The sequence below is a fragment of the Pyrus communis genome, chromosome 17 (genome assembly GCF_963583255.1).
Source record: "Pyrus communis chromosome 17, drPyrComm1.1, whole genome shotgun sequence".
Taxonomy (NCBI): Eukaryota; Viridiplantae; Streptophyta; class Magnoliopsida; order Rosales; family Rosaceae; genus Pyrus; species Pyrus communis.
The window spans coordinates 12413266-12429948 of NC_084819.1; the positions used below are offsets into that span (position 1 = coordinate 12413266).

The 16683-nt window shown below is 36.2% G+C and overlaps 2 protein-coding genes across 2 annotated transcripts; both read left to right on the forward strand.

Moving 5' to 3' along the window:
* Positions 1-478: 478 nt before the first annotated feature.
* Positions 479-7021, forward strand: LOC137723297 (kinesin-like protein KIN-5B). Its single transcript, XM_068462452.1, has 24 exons — positions 479-662; positions 890-1078; positions 1470-1599; positions 1700-1855; positions 1964-2301; positions 2387-2525; positions 2785-2882; positions 2986-3142; positions 3229-3298; positions 3369-3445; positions 3540-3593; positions 3667-3747; positions 3830-3941; positions 4043-4129; positions 4394-4569; positions 4655-4816; positions 4902-5009; positions 5085-5243; positions 5325-5408; positions 5500-5705; positions 5945-6046; positions 6142-6251; positions 6331-6482; positions 6560-7021. Exons 2-24 carry the CDS (start codon positions 912-914, stop codon positions 6740-6742), a joined length of 3108 nt encoding a protein of 1035 aa, XP_068318553.1. The 5' UTR covers positions 479-662; positions 890-911; the 3' UTR covers positions 6743-7021.
* An 864-nt stretch (positions 7022-7885) lies between these two features.
* LOC137723764 (zinc finger protein ZAT11-like) lies at positions 7886-8662 on the forward strand. Its single transcript, XM_068462954.1, has one exon. The coding sequence runs from the start codon at positions 7950-7952 to the stop codon at positions 8505-8507; it is 558 nt and encodes a 185-aa protein (XP_068319055.1). The 5' UTR covers positions 7886-7949; the 3' UTR covers positions 8508-8662.
* The last annotated feature ends 8021 nt before the right edge of the window (positions 8663-16683 follow it).

Here is a 16683-nt window from a genome sequence, read left to right on the forward strand (position 1 = left end):
CATTTTTTAAAACTAATAAAAAAAAGTAATAATCATTATTCGATTTTTCTATGGTTAGATTAGATTAGATAATTAGATGAGATTTTTATTGCTCATGTTTGAAGTAAGTTTTACACGGAAGTTCTCTTTTTCAAGAAGTTTTATTAATATTGTAATATTATTAACGAGTGTTATTATTAGCAATTCAAAATTTTCATTGTGTATTTCGCATATTTTCTCTGAGGAGACTGCAAAAATGAGAATCATGTTTAAACTACGCTCTTCTTTTTCTTTATAGGGGTACATATGGAAGTTCACTTTTATGAACTCACCCAGACGCAAGTTAACATACGCGCCTCATTTGAATTATCACCGGGCGGCCCCACCCAATTTGAAAAACGCATAGAAGTCCGTCTCGCCCCAACGGCCACTTCCCCCCTATACAAAAGCGCACGGTAGCCGTTGGAGAATTAGACACCACCTTTCCTCCTCATTTTTCAAATCCACCGATTCGATTCAAATTCTCTGAAAACCCTAAAGGCCCTTTCTTTCGCTCGAAAGAGGGAAGAAAGCTTTTTTTCTCCTTATTCCCCTTTCTCTCTCTTGGTCGAAAAATTTCATATATTTTCCGGTTGATTTTGTTAATCGAGTTGGACTTCGTCAGGATACACAAAATCACAAAGGTAATTTCGAGTTTTCGATCCCAATTCAATTGTAACCTAATGCAAGGATTTTTCTACCAAAGACGGAATTTAGGGTTTTCTTCTGGTAATGCTGATTAGTTAAAATCAATTTAATTAATCGGCACGAAAAGTTTCTAAATTTGTTGCTAGGGATTTAGGGGTTTTTTTTATTGTGTAGCTGATATGGTTTATATGATTTGTGATGAATTGTGTTGGTGTTGGTTTAGGTTTAGGAAGAGTGAAAGGGTGATGGCAATCACCCCTGATCAGACAAGGAAAGTTGGGATGGGGCTGTCACCATCCCCATCTCCTTTTCTTACTCCTCGTCCCGAAAGGCGGCGCAAAACGCTTGAGTACAATCCAAATCGTCAAGACAAGGATAAAGAGGTTAATGTGCAAGTTCTTCTCAGATGCAGGTAAGTTTTAGTCTCCCTTTATCTTTTTTTTTTTTTTTTGTGGTTCAAATTCTGATATGGAATTTCAATGATCATTTTGGTGGTTGCAATGTGATAGAAATATGTTCCGCTCCTCATTTAATTGTTGATATAATTTTCAACATCTGGACCATAGAATTGTTTGTGTACGTATTTCTCTAGTCATTGAAGTTGTGTAGCTTCAATTTTTGTTTTAATTTGACATGGATTTGCAGTGTAACATTTCTTCAATTTTTGTTTTAATTTGACATGGATTTGTAGTGTAACATTGTTATGCCAGAGTGGTTCATGACATCGAGTTATCGAAACTTGCTCAAGTTTGATTCAAAAAGCTAAGCAATATCCCGTTGGTTTATTGTTGATTTGATTTCAGGCCTTTAAGTGATGAAGAGCAGAAGTTGAATATCCAGAAGGTGGTATCCTGTAATGAACAGAAAAGAGAGGTCACTGTTATGCAAAGTCTAAATAACAAGCAAGTAGATAAACTGTTCACTTTTGACAGGGTAAATGACAAACAAGCAAGTCTCCATTCTGATAATGTCACTTCATAACACTCTTTCGATCAACATGTAAAAACCATTTTTGTTTATTAAAATTTGCAAGGTTTTTGGGCCAAAAGCACAGCAAAAATCAATATATGAGCAAGCCATTTCCCCGATAGTTAATGAAGCTCTCGAGGGATTCAACTGCACTGTTTTCGCTTATGGGCAGACGGGAACTGGTAAAACTTACACAATGGAGGGCGGGATGAGAAATAAGGTATAGAATCTACAGATTGATTATCTTGCCATATACTTGCTTTGATTGACAATATAAGATATCTTCTCTCTTCTGGCAATTGTAATGTACACATATTGTTTCTTGTAGAGTGGCAATTTGCCTACTGAAGCTGGTGTTATTCCACGGGCTGTTCGTCAAATTTTTGATACACTTGAAGCACAAGATGCTGACTATAGTGTGAAAGTGACGTTCTTGGAAATATATAATGAAGAAATAACTGATTTACTAGCACCCGACGAGAATCCAAGAACTGCAGACGACAGGCAAAAGAAATCTATTTCGTTGATGGAGGATGGAAAGGGTTGTGTGATCGTAAGAGGCCTTGAAGAAGAATATGTATATAGTGTAAATGAAATTTATACTCTATTGGAACGAGGGTCTGCCAAGAGGCGTACAGCAGACACTCTGTTGAACAAGCGCAGTAGGTATGTTTTCCTCAGTCACTAAAAAGATATTTGACACCAGAGGACCACTTCATGTTAACTCTTGTCCCTTTTTCTTTGTTTGCAGTCGCTCTCATTCTGTATTTTCCATTACTGTCCTCATAAAAGAAGCAACAGTTGGAGATGAGGAGCTAATTAAATGTGGCAAAATTAATCTTGTGGATCTGGCAGGATCGGAAAACATATCTCGTTCAGGTGCACGAGAGGTACTATAATAAGTTTTCTAAGCTTAAGCTTGCTGTATTTTGTTAGTCACTGGAATTGCAGCCAGAATCAGGCCCAGGTAGTATATTTGTTTGCGTTTTTACATATCTAGGCTCCTTGTGTTGTTCTAGTAGTATAGGTGTTTTTTTTTTTTTTAATAAAAATCCCAAGAAATGACAGAACCCCAAAGTTAGCTTTTAAATGAATTTGCAATAATATTGAATTTTCAGAGCTTGATAAAACTTCTGTTATAAACTGTAGGGACGTGCAAGAGAAGCAGGGGAAATAAATAAGAGCTTGCTCACTCTGGGCCGTGTCATAAATGCACTAGTGGAACATTCCACTCATATACCTTACAGGTACGACATGATATATATCGATCTTTATTTAATCAGTTTGTGGTTCACTATCTTTTTTCTTTTATCTATACGTTTAATCTAATGTGCCGACTCTTTTTTTCAGGGACAGTAAGCTTACAAGACTTTTAAGAGATTCTTTGGGAGGAAAAACAAAAACCTGCATCATTGCCACAATTTCTCCAACTGCTTCATGCATGGATGAAACTCTAAGCACACTGGATTATGCCTATCGTGCCAAGAACATTAAAAACAAACCCGAGGTTCATCCTCCTCTTTCAGTCTTTTCTTTGTTGAAATGTATTGCTTTATGCGATGACTATGATGATGATGAGGTTTATTTTTGCAGGCAAACCAGAAAATGTCAAAACCTGTGCTGCTAAAGGAATTGTATTCAGAGATTGAGAGAATGAAAGAAGGTTGGATGACGATTGCATAACCTCGGATTGGAGATTAATTTTGTTTTAATCTGTTCAAAACTGAATGCAGATATTCGAGCGGCACGGGAAAAGAATGGTGTTTATATTCCGCATGAAAGATTTGTCCAGGATGAAGCTGAAAAAAAGGTGGACCTTCTCAAAGATTGGCGTTTAAGTTCCCTTTTGCATTTGTAATTTTGTACTAATGTAGCTTCATCGTTTAAATCTGAAAACTTTGCAGGCTAGGATTGAGAGAATAGAGCAATTGGAGAATGACCTCAACCTCACAGAAAAGGTACAGTTTGCTTTCTCCTCAATTAATTATTCTTCTATGATATTCTAGTCATCAAACTCACTTCTTCTTTCAGCAAGCGGAAAGTTTTCGTGATCTCTATATCAGCGAACAAGAACAGAAGCTGGATTTACAAAGTGAGCTCAAGGACTGCAAGGTATGCATCATATACCTATGTTTTTGCTCTACTCATTTTCAGTTTATGCATCTTATCAGGAATTTGACTTCGTCTATTTCAGATAAATCTGGATAACTGTAACAAGGCTCTGCTTGAACTTCAAGAGGATTACCAAACAGCCACCTCAACCTTGAAAGAGAAGGAGCACATCATCTCCAAAATGCTAGTCTCAGGTAAGGAAATTGAGAAAATTTTGTACCTCTTTTTTCATATTTTTGAAAAACTCTCTTTATTTGAAATAATGGTGGCGTGTCTGTGTGCTCATAAATATCAGAAAATCTCTTAATTGGACGGGCAAAGGAGTTGCGCAGTGATTTGAAGAATGCATCAGAGGAAATGAATTCCCTCTATGAAAAATTAGGTATGATTAATTAACTTCAGCATGCAAGGTCATAAGCATGCCCCATGCATGCAGAAAAGTAACTAGTGTCCTGCATTTTGGTGATTGGCAAATGATTAATGATTATTCTAGTTTTATTTACTCTTCTGGATGAACAGTACATCTGACTCGAAAAGATGATGAATATTTTAACCTAAGCATTCACATGTCATCCAAAATCCTTTCTCGTGAACTATTGCATCATCATATGTACACGCAAGTCAGGTGCTTTTTTGCTCTCTGCAGATCAGAAAGACAAGATGGAAGAAGAAAATCAGAGCTTTGTTTTGACATTTGGTTCTCAACTTGATCGGAGCTTGAAAGACCTACATAAGATCATCCTGGGGTCTGTTTCTCAACAGCAGTATCAACTAAGATGCATGGAGGAACATGTTCAGTCATACCTTGCGAGTAAATGTGATGTAAGAGAGACTTGGCTATGTCATGTACTATGCTTGCCTCGTTTCACCATGGTTATCTGTTTATTAAAACTGTTGCTATTATCAGGCAGCACAGGTACTGGAATCCAGGATTAAGAAGATAACAAAGACATATAGTTCTGGAGTAACAACCTTGAAGGAGCTGACCAACATGCTGCAAAAGAAAGCATCATCTGACCTGACCCAAATAAATGCTAAGACATTATCACATACAGAGGCTGTTGAGAAGGTATCGTGTCAAAAAGTTTCATGTACCATTCGTAGGATGCTCTTGATTTATTAGCTGAGCATAGTACAAATGTTCGTCTTTATAGTTTCTTGAAACTGCGGTTAAGGAAGCCAACGAGGTCATCCAAGATATTCAGCACTCTCTTGATGAGCAGAAACAGCTATTGGCTTTCTCCACTCAACAACAAGAGGAGGTAGGTAATTCATACTTGTTATAATTTTCTCTTGAAAAATGATTAGAGATTCTTAATCTTTGAGTAAAACTGTAGGGATTGCAAAGAAGCTTGATGTCAGCAGAAGTAATTTCGAAGGCCGCTGGTAACTTTTTTGATGACCTCCATGACCGCGCTTGTCAAGTTATGAGAAATCTTGAAGAAACCCAAATTCAACGAGTCAACCAATTGGTGAATTTTGAGAAGATGTTTAAGGTAAGCACACCCAAAGCCTACAGGTGTGTTTTGACACGATGATATATGTAAGGCTGATGAGCCTTCATTGCTTTGAAACAGGAAGAAGCTTGTAGAGAGGAAAAACATGCTATGGAAAAAATTGCAGTAATTATTGGAACATTGACATCTAAGAAAGCCTTTATGGTAAGTATTTGATTTATTTTGTCGCTTGAAGAAGAGTGGTTTGTAGGTATTTCGTAATTTGACATTTAGAAAGAAAAAAAAAAAATATTAGGTATCGGAGGCATCAACCAACATCCAGGAAAAGAGTAAAGAAGACAACACCAGGTTGCAAAGGGCAATCTTTAACATGCAACAAGTGGCAAGGGATGCTAGGACGGAATTGAGCGAATATTTCGGAAAGGTGGAATGTGATTTTATGAAAGACACATTCTCAGCGGTTGAATCTCAGGCAATCATGGAAAACTGCCTCCAAGAGTGGTGAGTTTATTCATTTTCTTCTCAATTTTTATTTTCTTTTATTTTTTAAACTTGAACTAAACGTGAAAATATAGTGCAAAAAGATTGTATCCTCTGTTTTTGTAGGAAAATATAGCGCATAGTATTCTGGTATTGCAGCACCCTATGCAACGTTGAGCATGCGTACATGCTGCAGGGGTTTCCCCCTATCAATTTATTACTCCACATAACCTTTTTTTCCCTTCACATGGTATATGCAGCTCAGAGAGAGTGGGTTACTCTGGGAAACAGTGGGAAAATGCCCAGTCAGCCATAAATACTCTTAATCAGAACAGTGCTGCAAATATCGAATCCACTGTGAAGTAAGTTTCCAACTTTGACGCATCAAACTTTGTTGTCATAGTTTGTTATACCATTCCAATGCTCCGTTGAAATTTCAATTCCTTGCTTTCAACAGGGAAAATATCTCTGCGAACCATTCTGCACATGAAAAGTTTGTTTCTGCATCTTCCCGTGTGGATTCAGATTTCAACGCTTTAGCCGCCGACACATTGTCATGCGTTAATGGTAATTTCAATTTACTTATACAACGAACTAAGTGCTTCACTCGTATACAATGCCTAACTGGTGATTTGAATACCTGCAGATTCGCTAATGCTGGACTATGTAAAGACAAAGGAAATAGACTCCATGACGGCTGTGTGCGTTGATCAGCTTAAATCAGTACAAGAAAAGCATGGTGATGGCGTATCAACTATACGAAATCAAGCGGAAAAGTGCTTTGTAGAAGATTATTTGGTATGTGCTTTTATTAATAGTACACGGTCAACTTCTTTGCATGCGTAATGTCATTGCTGACTGGTATGCTTAAACAGGTGGAGAAGCATGCTGGTGCGACCAAGAAACAAGTCATTGCTATCCCCAGCTTGGAATCTATCGAGGAGATGAGAAGCTCTGTCGAAGTCAAAGAAGACGGTTCATCTGATATCAAATTAAAACGGAGCCAAATGGAAAGCAAGATGCCGGGTCCTAGAACTCCTTTCGCGGATGTCAACTGAATTTTGAGAGAAGAATTCAAAGTACCTGCTGTATAAGGTTCCGTTTCAAAATATCGAAACATGCTCATCAACTGATGAGTTCCGAGTTGTTTTCTGCTGATCGAAAAAGTCCTATGCTGTCGGTGCACGCAGCTCATTCGGAGAGCGACGCATGGCAGGGTCTTGTGTTCGTTCCCATTTAATCCTTAGAAGTTAAGAAAGAATTATGATTGTAATATTTTTGTAGTTTCCGTCTATGAAAACATTTATAAGTTTCTCCAACTTCTCTAATTGATTAAAGTAATAATGTTGAAGACTTACCTACACGAGGGTCGCCACCTTGTAATCACAAACTAATATTACAACGTCAAGTGATTGATTTAAGACACCGTCACATTAGTATCTATGGCTAAAAGAAGAAATCAAATTATTCTCATTTTGTGCAAGTTTTTTTTTCATATTTATGGGCGAGAAAGAAGAAAATTAAAGTAAAAAAATGTGTGGATGAATGAAAACAAAATTAGTCATTGGTTCTCAGCTCCATTCGCATTCGGCAGGAAGCCCACGGTTTTTTATTTTATTGTCTTGAAAAAACACAGAATATTAGGTGCAGTAGTAACTCATTTACCAATTGTTTTCTGCCAATTTGTTTGGTACGGACCAAGGAATAATCCTCCTTCTTAAGTAAGACAGATGATTCTCTGGGTCCTTTTTTTGTTAAAAGTGCTTTTCTGACATCAATGCTTAGAGCAATCTGAAATACTCAGAAGCTACTTGGCAGCTTCCCTCCACAGTAGTATACGGCCATAGCCCTCCGCTCACGACCCGCTGCATCAAGTTTGACTGGTCGAATTTATCTGCTTTCAAGCCAAAACTGGTCAACGCTCACACGGTATACACACACGCACGTGTACATAAAGGTATACAATTCAACACGTGGATATGATCTAATCTGAAATTCTAAATTCATTACAAAAAGACAACGATTACAAGTCAAACGAACAAAAGGGGTCAAACTCGCTGATTACAAAAAACCCACCACACTAGCCGTTTCCTTAACGCGGTCCAAGGACAGGATAGTCATTTCCAAAAAGTCAAAAGCAAACACTAGAAACTATATTCCTCTATAAATACGATCACAATTGGATGCTCCTCTTCATTCACTCACAACATTTTGCATTCAATTTTTAGAGACATTTGACATTTGCACGTTTGTTTTTGCTTAGACATGATGAGAGATATGAGAGGAGAAGAATTAGGGTTTGGATTAAAGGGTTTGGACATGGCAAAGTGTCTAATGCTACCATCATTTGGCATGGAGACCAAGTTCAAAACATGTTCAAACGATGTGTTCGAGTGCAAAACTTGCAACCGTACGTTCACGTCGTTCCAAGCTCTCGGCGGTCACAGGGCAAGCCACAAGAGGCCGAGAACATCGATGAGTCGTGATGATGAAGACCGTAAAGATGAACGTGAAAAGGGAAACGACAAGTCCATGGTTATGAACAAGAAGGCTAAAACTCACGAGTGCTCGATATGTGGATTGGAGTTTGGCATGGGACAAGCCTTGGGTGGTCATATGAGGAGGCACAGAGCTTCTAATATGGACATGGCCAGTTTTTCTTATGCTCCTTCAGCTGTCACTTCGAAGATTCCAGTATTGACAAGGTCGAGTAGTAAGAGGGTCATGAGCTTGGAGATGGATTTGAACTTGACACCGTTGGAGAATGACTTAAAATTGTTGTTCGGGAAGATGGCACCAAAAGTTGATGCTTTTGTATCATAATTTTTTGATGTACTTGTTACATACCATGAGGGCTCACCATTGTATTATTTTCATTAATTCCCATTTTTATTCTTTCATTAATTTTATTGGATGTACAACAACGTTATATATTAATTGAATTAACACTTACTGATTTTCTTAACTTAATTCTTCTTTTGTTTTTCCAAGTCTTATCTTTTATTTTTACGTACCTAAATATGATCGTTTAATCTGTATTTTGTAGTAGTTGTTAGCAATTTGTGTTTTTGGTGTGTTTGATTCGTCTAGATATTTACGAGGTCACCATTATTTTAAGTAAATATTAAATTGTATTTTAAAAAAGAGTAGAAAATTGACATACGAACGATTCTGTGTGCATATGTGGGCTAGGCATGTTTTGAACCAGAAAATGATAGGTCAGCGGTCCATTGAAATATAAAGAAGCCTTCGTAGGAGCCTTCCGTTATGGGCTTTCCTTCCACCTTCCTCCTAAAAAGAGCATTGATCGGCACTTGTCTTCTGTTTTATTACCTGAGATAATTTACATTAATTTATATTAGGGAGGGAAAAGAGAGTTTGAATTCCACACGGAGTTAAAGAGGATGAATTTTAGGGAGGGGAATGAGAGTTTGAACCCGGAACATAGTGAGTTGAAGAGGATGACTGTTAACAACAATATTTGTCTTCTTTGAATTTTTACATCTTTTTTAGCCAATAAATTGAACAAATTAACGGACAATCAAGAAGCATAACAAGAGAAGTGCAAAAAGTAATAATGAATGTGTGCAAATGGTTGATTGCTCTGTTCTTAGAGCATTCTTCTTCAACTCACTGCATCTCGAGTTCAAATTCTCCCCTCTCTTTAATATAGTTTTGAATAATAATTTTGTTTGTACTAAAAATTAAGGGTAAATTACATAGTACCCTCTCAGGTTTGAGATCTATTACAATCTCATACAATATCTTTAAAACATTCAAATTTCATATATTTCCTTATCATTTTATTTCAATTTCATACATCCGTTAGAAAATCCGTTAAGTAAACCGTTAAGTGATGACATGATAAATATAAAATGTTGACGTGGCTGCCAACTTTGTATCAAGTAAATAAAAAATAATTAAAAAAGATTAGTTATTTAAAAAACCATTTTTTAATAATTAAAAACTTTAAAAATGAAAAAGAGGATCTGGGATGAAGGATTTTGGCCTTCTTCGTCCCCAATACCACCATCACAACCCGACGGAAAAAGAGGTCCTCAACGCCGCACCTGTCTGCTAACTACGCTTCCAATTACCACCATAACAACTCGAGATCTCACAACTCGCGTCGCAACTTGGTCGATTACGTCACTCCGAGTTCGATCTCGACACGACTCAGCAGATTGAGAGGCTAATTTGGCGACGGGGCACCACCCATTTTAGCCCCAACGCCTCGATTTCGTCCGACAAGATGGATGTGGACAACCCCGTGCCTCGATGTTCCCGCACTGAAGTCTGCGGTTTTTGACCGACGAGGTCACGACAGACTCGCCAAAGACGGAGATTGACGGTGGAAAGCCGCAGCGATGCAAGAGGCTGCCGAAGCTGTCGTGGTGGCATCGTCTGCGACGGAAGAAGCCGATGAGGTGGGAGAAGAGATGGGAAATGATGTGTAGTCCACAGAGACAGGTGCGGCATCGAGGACGACGGAGCCGGTGAGGTTGTCGTTGATGGACTTGTTGGAGATGGACTACCAGATAGGGATGGAGGCGGCGACGGAAGATTCTTGTTGCATACAAGCACAGAGCAGATGGGGATGGAGTATAGGAGGAGATGGGGTTATTGGGGATGGGGATGTGGAAGACATGGTTTCTTTTTTTTATTTTTTATTTTTATTTTTATTTCTTTTCGGAACAATAGATGAAAAATCTAACTGAAGTATTATTTTAAAATAAAATATTACGTGAGATATGAAATTAAAATATTTTTAAAATGTTGGATAAAATTGTAATAGACTTCAAATCTGAAGGGTAGTATGTAATTTACCCAAAAATTAACGAGAATGCGATCGTTCACCGTCCTTCAAAACGGCACAATGCCCTCAGTTTCATATTGGGCTTTGACCCGCCGATTCCTCCTCGTTAAACTTGATTGCTCTGATCTTCATTGACCTTTTTCCCACCTCCTGAGCCTTTCAATGTGCATCATTCAAAACTAATTAAGCATGAGGTCAGTCATTACATTTTAATCAAAAACTAACAATGCAATATTACGGTATAAATTAATGTTATGTTGTTACACTTGTGACGGATTCATGAATTTTTCTTTTAAGGCATTTCTCGAACTTTTTGTCTTCATGGTAGCCATGCTCAAGAAAAACATCAGAGGAACATTGGGCAATTTCATGTGTAACATGAATAGGTCTTTTTGTGGATTCGCTAGTGATTAAATTAGAACAACCAACCAAAATGATTCTTACTGTAATGTTTGGTCTAGATTTACAGTTTCATTATAAGTAAGCATCACAAAAGTTATATTAGTAATGTGAATATGTCAATGCCCTCGGCCAAATCAAGCAGTGGGATTGCTTCAAAAGAAACCTTTAGCTCAAGGCAAGCTCGGTTCACGAAAGTAGGCATCAGAAATGGGCATTTTTCGATTCAAGAAATGCCACTTTCAATAATAAAGGGTAATTCACATGCACCGATCTCTTGTTCTACGTCAGAAAGTCATTTTTACAAATTTTGAAAACTTCTATTTTCGAAAGTTTCTTCATCAAATTTAACTCATATCTTATCCTACATCCGACTCTTCTGCTTAAAAGGAACTCAACCTCGATCATTTGGAATCGAAAGGAACAATGAGGAACACTCAAAACTTCAGTTATTAAGGCGCTAATTATGATATGAAATAAGTGTTTGATTACTCTGTTTAATTACCACGAAACTTACATATTCGGATTTGACTAATGCTGAAAGGGTAGTACTATCTACATACACATTCTTACTTCTCATATACTCTCTTAATTTTCGATTATCAGATCGAATGAATAAAGAATATCAAGTGCAAAAAATTAATAAGGGGATGTGAGAAATAAAAATAGATTCGTGAATAACAGTTTACATGCAAAAATAGTGAAGCTAATTAATGCATTGAAAATCCAATAGTAGTTTGAATTGATACAAGTCTTTTCAAATCATTGTCACACACTGAAACCAGAGCCAAACTGAACCTTATTTACCTTGTTGGTTACTCTGCTTGTAAATGGAGTATACCAGTCACTGAAATAAAAAAGGGACGTCCATCGATCACACTCAGTTCACTGGCTAAATCGGGGGAAGAACAAAGTTGCTTACCCTATCTTCTCCTGTGCATTTTACCCTGCAGATTTATATATGTCGGTCCCGTGCATCCTAATCTCGGTACGTACTTTGACCTAGCTGCCCTCATTACGTAGAAGTTACATGCATTAGGTTTGCAGTGAGCTACGTTTTAACTTTTCCCCCTCTACTAAAAGAAAGTTGTTCAACTTTAATTTCTGTTGGATGATTGGGTCCCTTGAGAAAAATCCAATTCCACCGTAACCGTTCCTTTATGTTGATCCACGATGAAAAGCTGAAGTGCCTAAGGCTCAAATTATTGTGTGGAGTTATAAAATGGGCGGGTGGAAAAATAAGACAAATATAAACAAACGTAATAATACTTAAATGTAATTCTATACATAAAAGTGAAGAATGTCTCGATCACGGTTGCATAATTATCTCTTGGATGATTAAAACACTCATTATACTTTCCACTTGGTTTGTTGATAGAACATAAGGACCATCTACTCATAATACAAATGTATAGAAAACTAATCATCTTGAAAATAATCATGAGATCATGATCAATCGGTGTTCTAAATTCTGATGGACCCTTTTTCCAAATGGAGAAAAGAGGCAAATCCCACTTACCCATTATAGTATACTAACTTAACCGTTGGTTTCTTTTCATTTTTTATTTTTGTGAAGCTTTAACTAATCCACTTCAAATTTGTTGCTCGTGATCTCCAATATTATGACCTAAAGCGATTGTTTGCACTTTGCTTGTGTGCAATTCATGTGAAGGAAAGAATATTTGAAGGTGGAATTGATCACTACAAGAAGCTCTCTAAAAGTTGGTCCATGGGGAGCCTTCAAGTTTTTTGTGCATCAAAATAAAAAATAAAAAAACTATACGTAAAAGGAAAAATCAAATCCAGTCTTCCAAAGATTGAATTTCACAAAAGGATATATAGTTGCAGACAATTGTGTAACATCCACAAAGCATCATGTTCATAATTAAACAGTATTCTGAGCTTAAACAAAACATTAATGTAATTATTGTGGGTCGGAACAATGTTTGTAATTAGCTCAAACGCATTAAAAATTACAACTCAAATCCAACGTTCAATAGTTGATCCGAATGCTATTCCTTCAAGATAATAACAAGGTTATTGTGGAACATATGACCAGAACATCACTTTCACCCAGATTATGCATGGTTCATCATGGATCCGTCGACCCTTACGATCATAGTTGGACATGGACTATCATAGTATCATTTCATTATTTAATCAAATTGTTATTATTATTTTGGTTCAAACTTCAAATGATATTTCATCAAGGCTTTTACTTGTTTTGTTTGTTGAGCTAGTAAATACATGAAACTCTTTTCATTTGTGATAGATACTTAGAACAATTTTTTGTTGTAACTGTTACAGTACTATCACGTGTTTTGATCACATAGTTTCTTAGCTTAGATTAAAATCGAATATTATATATTTTAATAAGCTGAGAATTCATATTCGTGTGTCCAATATGTAATTATTTATTAAAACCATTATTTATGTTAACAATGCATGTATCACCTCTTACGTGCCAAAATGATCCGATTGCTGAAATGAATGTGAGTGGTGCAAGTTGAGCATAAACTGTGGTTTACTAGAATTACACGGATCTAATTAATCATATTCACATCAATTGGGTCTGAAAGCAAAGTCAACCCATCGGATAATCCCAACCAGATGCTTTTAGTTTTGACGTATGAGTTAAATATTCCTATTATTTTTTTACTAGCTAATATTATTTCGATAAATTTTTCATGAACGAGTCTTGATTTCCTTCACGTGATTACATCCTACCCACCTCATGAGTGCTACATTTCAATTTATTTTATTATTAGTTGTTAAATTATTAATTTGAAATACATTTCAAACAAAAATGTATATATTTATGATTCAAATAATAACAGTATACTCATAAAATATACATGTTTCGACAAGTGGGTAATTTCTCTAGTATCAATCGGCATCAAGTTTGTGAACTTTGTACAAAATAACGAGCATCTAATATAAATATAATTATACCTACGTAGACAATTAGCTGGACCAAAGCAACAATGTTTCACTATTTTATTTATGCATAGCAAGATTAATTGGTTGATTAGCCACTCGCTTAATTGGTCAGCCATGACCTCAGATCTGTCCAATCTTACTAATAATTATGCGGCTGTTATTTCCCAAACACCTGAATTTTCTCTCACCAAAATCATGGGGCCCGGGCATAGATCCATTGATTAAGAAATATAAGAAGTTTCTCTTAATCATGGGACGGTTTAATTGAGAGTTCTCCATACGTAGATTAAAATATGGAAGTGAATAAATTAAGAATAATACTTCTATTTTTCCACTTGCACATAACGTATTTTTATCATAAAATATTCATAATTGAAACCATTTAATTTCTTAATCTTCATGTGAAGATAATGCTTACAAAATATCATCTGAATTTGAAAATCATTTAGTCATTCAAATGTATCAAATAAATCAAGAACATAAGTATCAAGTAACATATCAATGATGATTCGTCTATTTATTTGATACATTTGGATGATTAAACGATCTCCAATGCGAATGATTTTTTGTAAGAATGATCTTCAAACGAAAATTAAGAAATGAAATAGTTCCGATTATAAAAAATTTACAATAAAGATACGTTGTAAATATTATCCATAATTTAATAGTATTCTCCTATAGTACTGGTTGATTAGATGAAGTCATTCATTCATTGGAGAGCTAATTTAGTGGTCTAATTTACTACCAATGCATGCCTCCGAGTTTCGTATTCATATTGCGACTACGTGAATCATGTTTCTGCTCAGTTCTTAATTAATACAATGATTAAAGTTAACCGTCCCAAAATGATGTGTGTTGGAAGAAACAGACAATTAGGAATGAACGTCATTGCTTAGCTAGTTAATTAACAAAAGCAAGGAACATGCATGTTTCTAACTTATAAAGTGTTTATACAACTTCTCAATGAATCTCCATAAGCTAATTTGTTTAATTGTTAAGATACGTTAATGCGCTAGCTGTTGGAGCGAGTGTTCGAAGAAATGATCTATTTTAGCTTACAAACCATGTGACAATGACGTTAATTATGCATTACATAAATAATTAACCACTTTGAAAGCCATTCCATTAGCATAACTATCTTAACTTAATCATCCGTAGTACTAATACTATATTATCATCTTATTAGAACTTTGTGGAGCTATGTAGAAATATAGGTTTTCGTGGACGGCAGGACTCCTTGTTTAATAAGTTATTCACGTCTGTTATGAAGTAACTTAAATCCAATGTGGGATGATTAATTAGTGTTAGTGTTGATATTTGTTGCATAAAATTATAATATTTAAGGGATTTTTCATTTAAACCCGGTTAACTGATGAGTTGTGAAAAAAAAAACCCACGTATAATTTTTTAGTTCGTTAATGTTTAGATTTAGATTTAGGCCCTAATCTCTTATTTCAAATGTTTATGTCCATTTTCCCATTAAATTAAATTATAAAAATAGACCTGATATCCTTCCTTATATGCATCATTTACCTCTTAATTTGAAATTTGAAATTTGAAATTTGAATCCTTAACATCCACCAACTGACCGAAGACACAAAATCAACAAGCTAAAAAAATCACGATCAATCTCATGGAAAAGTAAACCCTACCTTACCAATAGCTCGTGAATAAGTTAGAAGAAAATTGCATATTGCAGAGAAACTACACTCCAATTGTAGCATATCTATCGAGGAGGTAGAATACAAATTGATATGATAAGAAGATACTTTAGAAGAAAAATAAGTACTAAAAATGTCCTATTTTGTAGAAACTGCACAACAAAAATTGTATATCTATCTAGAAGAGGGAAATTAAACTAGAAAAATTGTACATCTGTATCGAAGGTTTATTGTTGTTCAATAACTAGAAAGCGATACCTATTGGATAAGCTTGGTAGAGCAAAAGGAAAGGGAGGAATGTGACAATCCGTGCCTAATTTTACGATCATATTAATTTTAAATGAGTGAATTGAAGAAAATATCCCTAAAGGTGAGGATGTTGACTTTCATTGACCGTCTTTTCATGATATGTATAAGCTAATATTTTAGGGTATTCTCGAAGTATTCGACGATAGGAACACGTAGGCGCAAGCGGGATCGAATTTGGAGTTACGAATAAGATTTTACGGAACTACGAAACTTGAGAGTGTTTTATGAAATTTGAATTTTAGGTATTTTATTATATTAATATTTTCTTTAAGCTTTTTGTCCAGTGGGACTCCCCACTCCTTCCTTCAATCCCGTTCCCTCTCCTTCCCACTTCTCAAACAAATCTCTTTCACCTCACTCTCCCAATGGATGACTGCCACCTCACCACTCAACTCTCTCAACTCTCACTTTCTTCTTCCTTGGCAAGCACCGAGAAGGTGTAACTGCTTGAACCACCACCACTCGTCGTCTCCGGCAAGCCAAACCTTCAAGCCGCCACCAAATCTCGTCACGTCGATGAAGGTATCAACATTCCAACTAAAAACTAGAACCAAGGTTAGAACTCGAACTCTAGGACTCGACCACCATATTTTCCGACGAGGACCTCTCGAATTTCAATGTGGATGAGTCTAAAAAATAACCCAAAACTTAGTGGATCGTGTTTTGGTTTGTATTTCTATCTTTTTCTAAGGTCTTTGGCAGGAGTTTTGATGTATAAATGATGCGGGGAAAACTCCCCAGTTTTCTGACAAGACTCGGGCACTGTGCATGCTATTTTTGATCATTTCCGGTCACGACTCAACCCTAGATTGCTATATTTCGATTCCCTAACTCCTGAGCTTTACTTTGGCTTTTGAATTTTTTATTTTGGTTG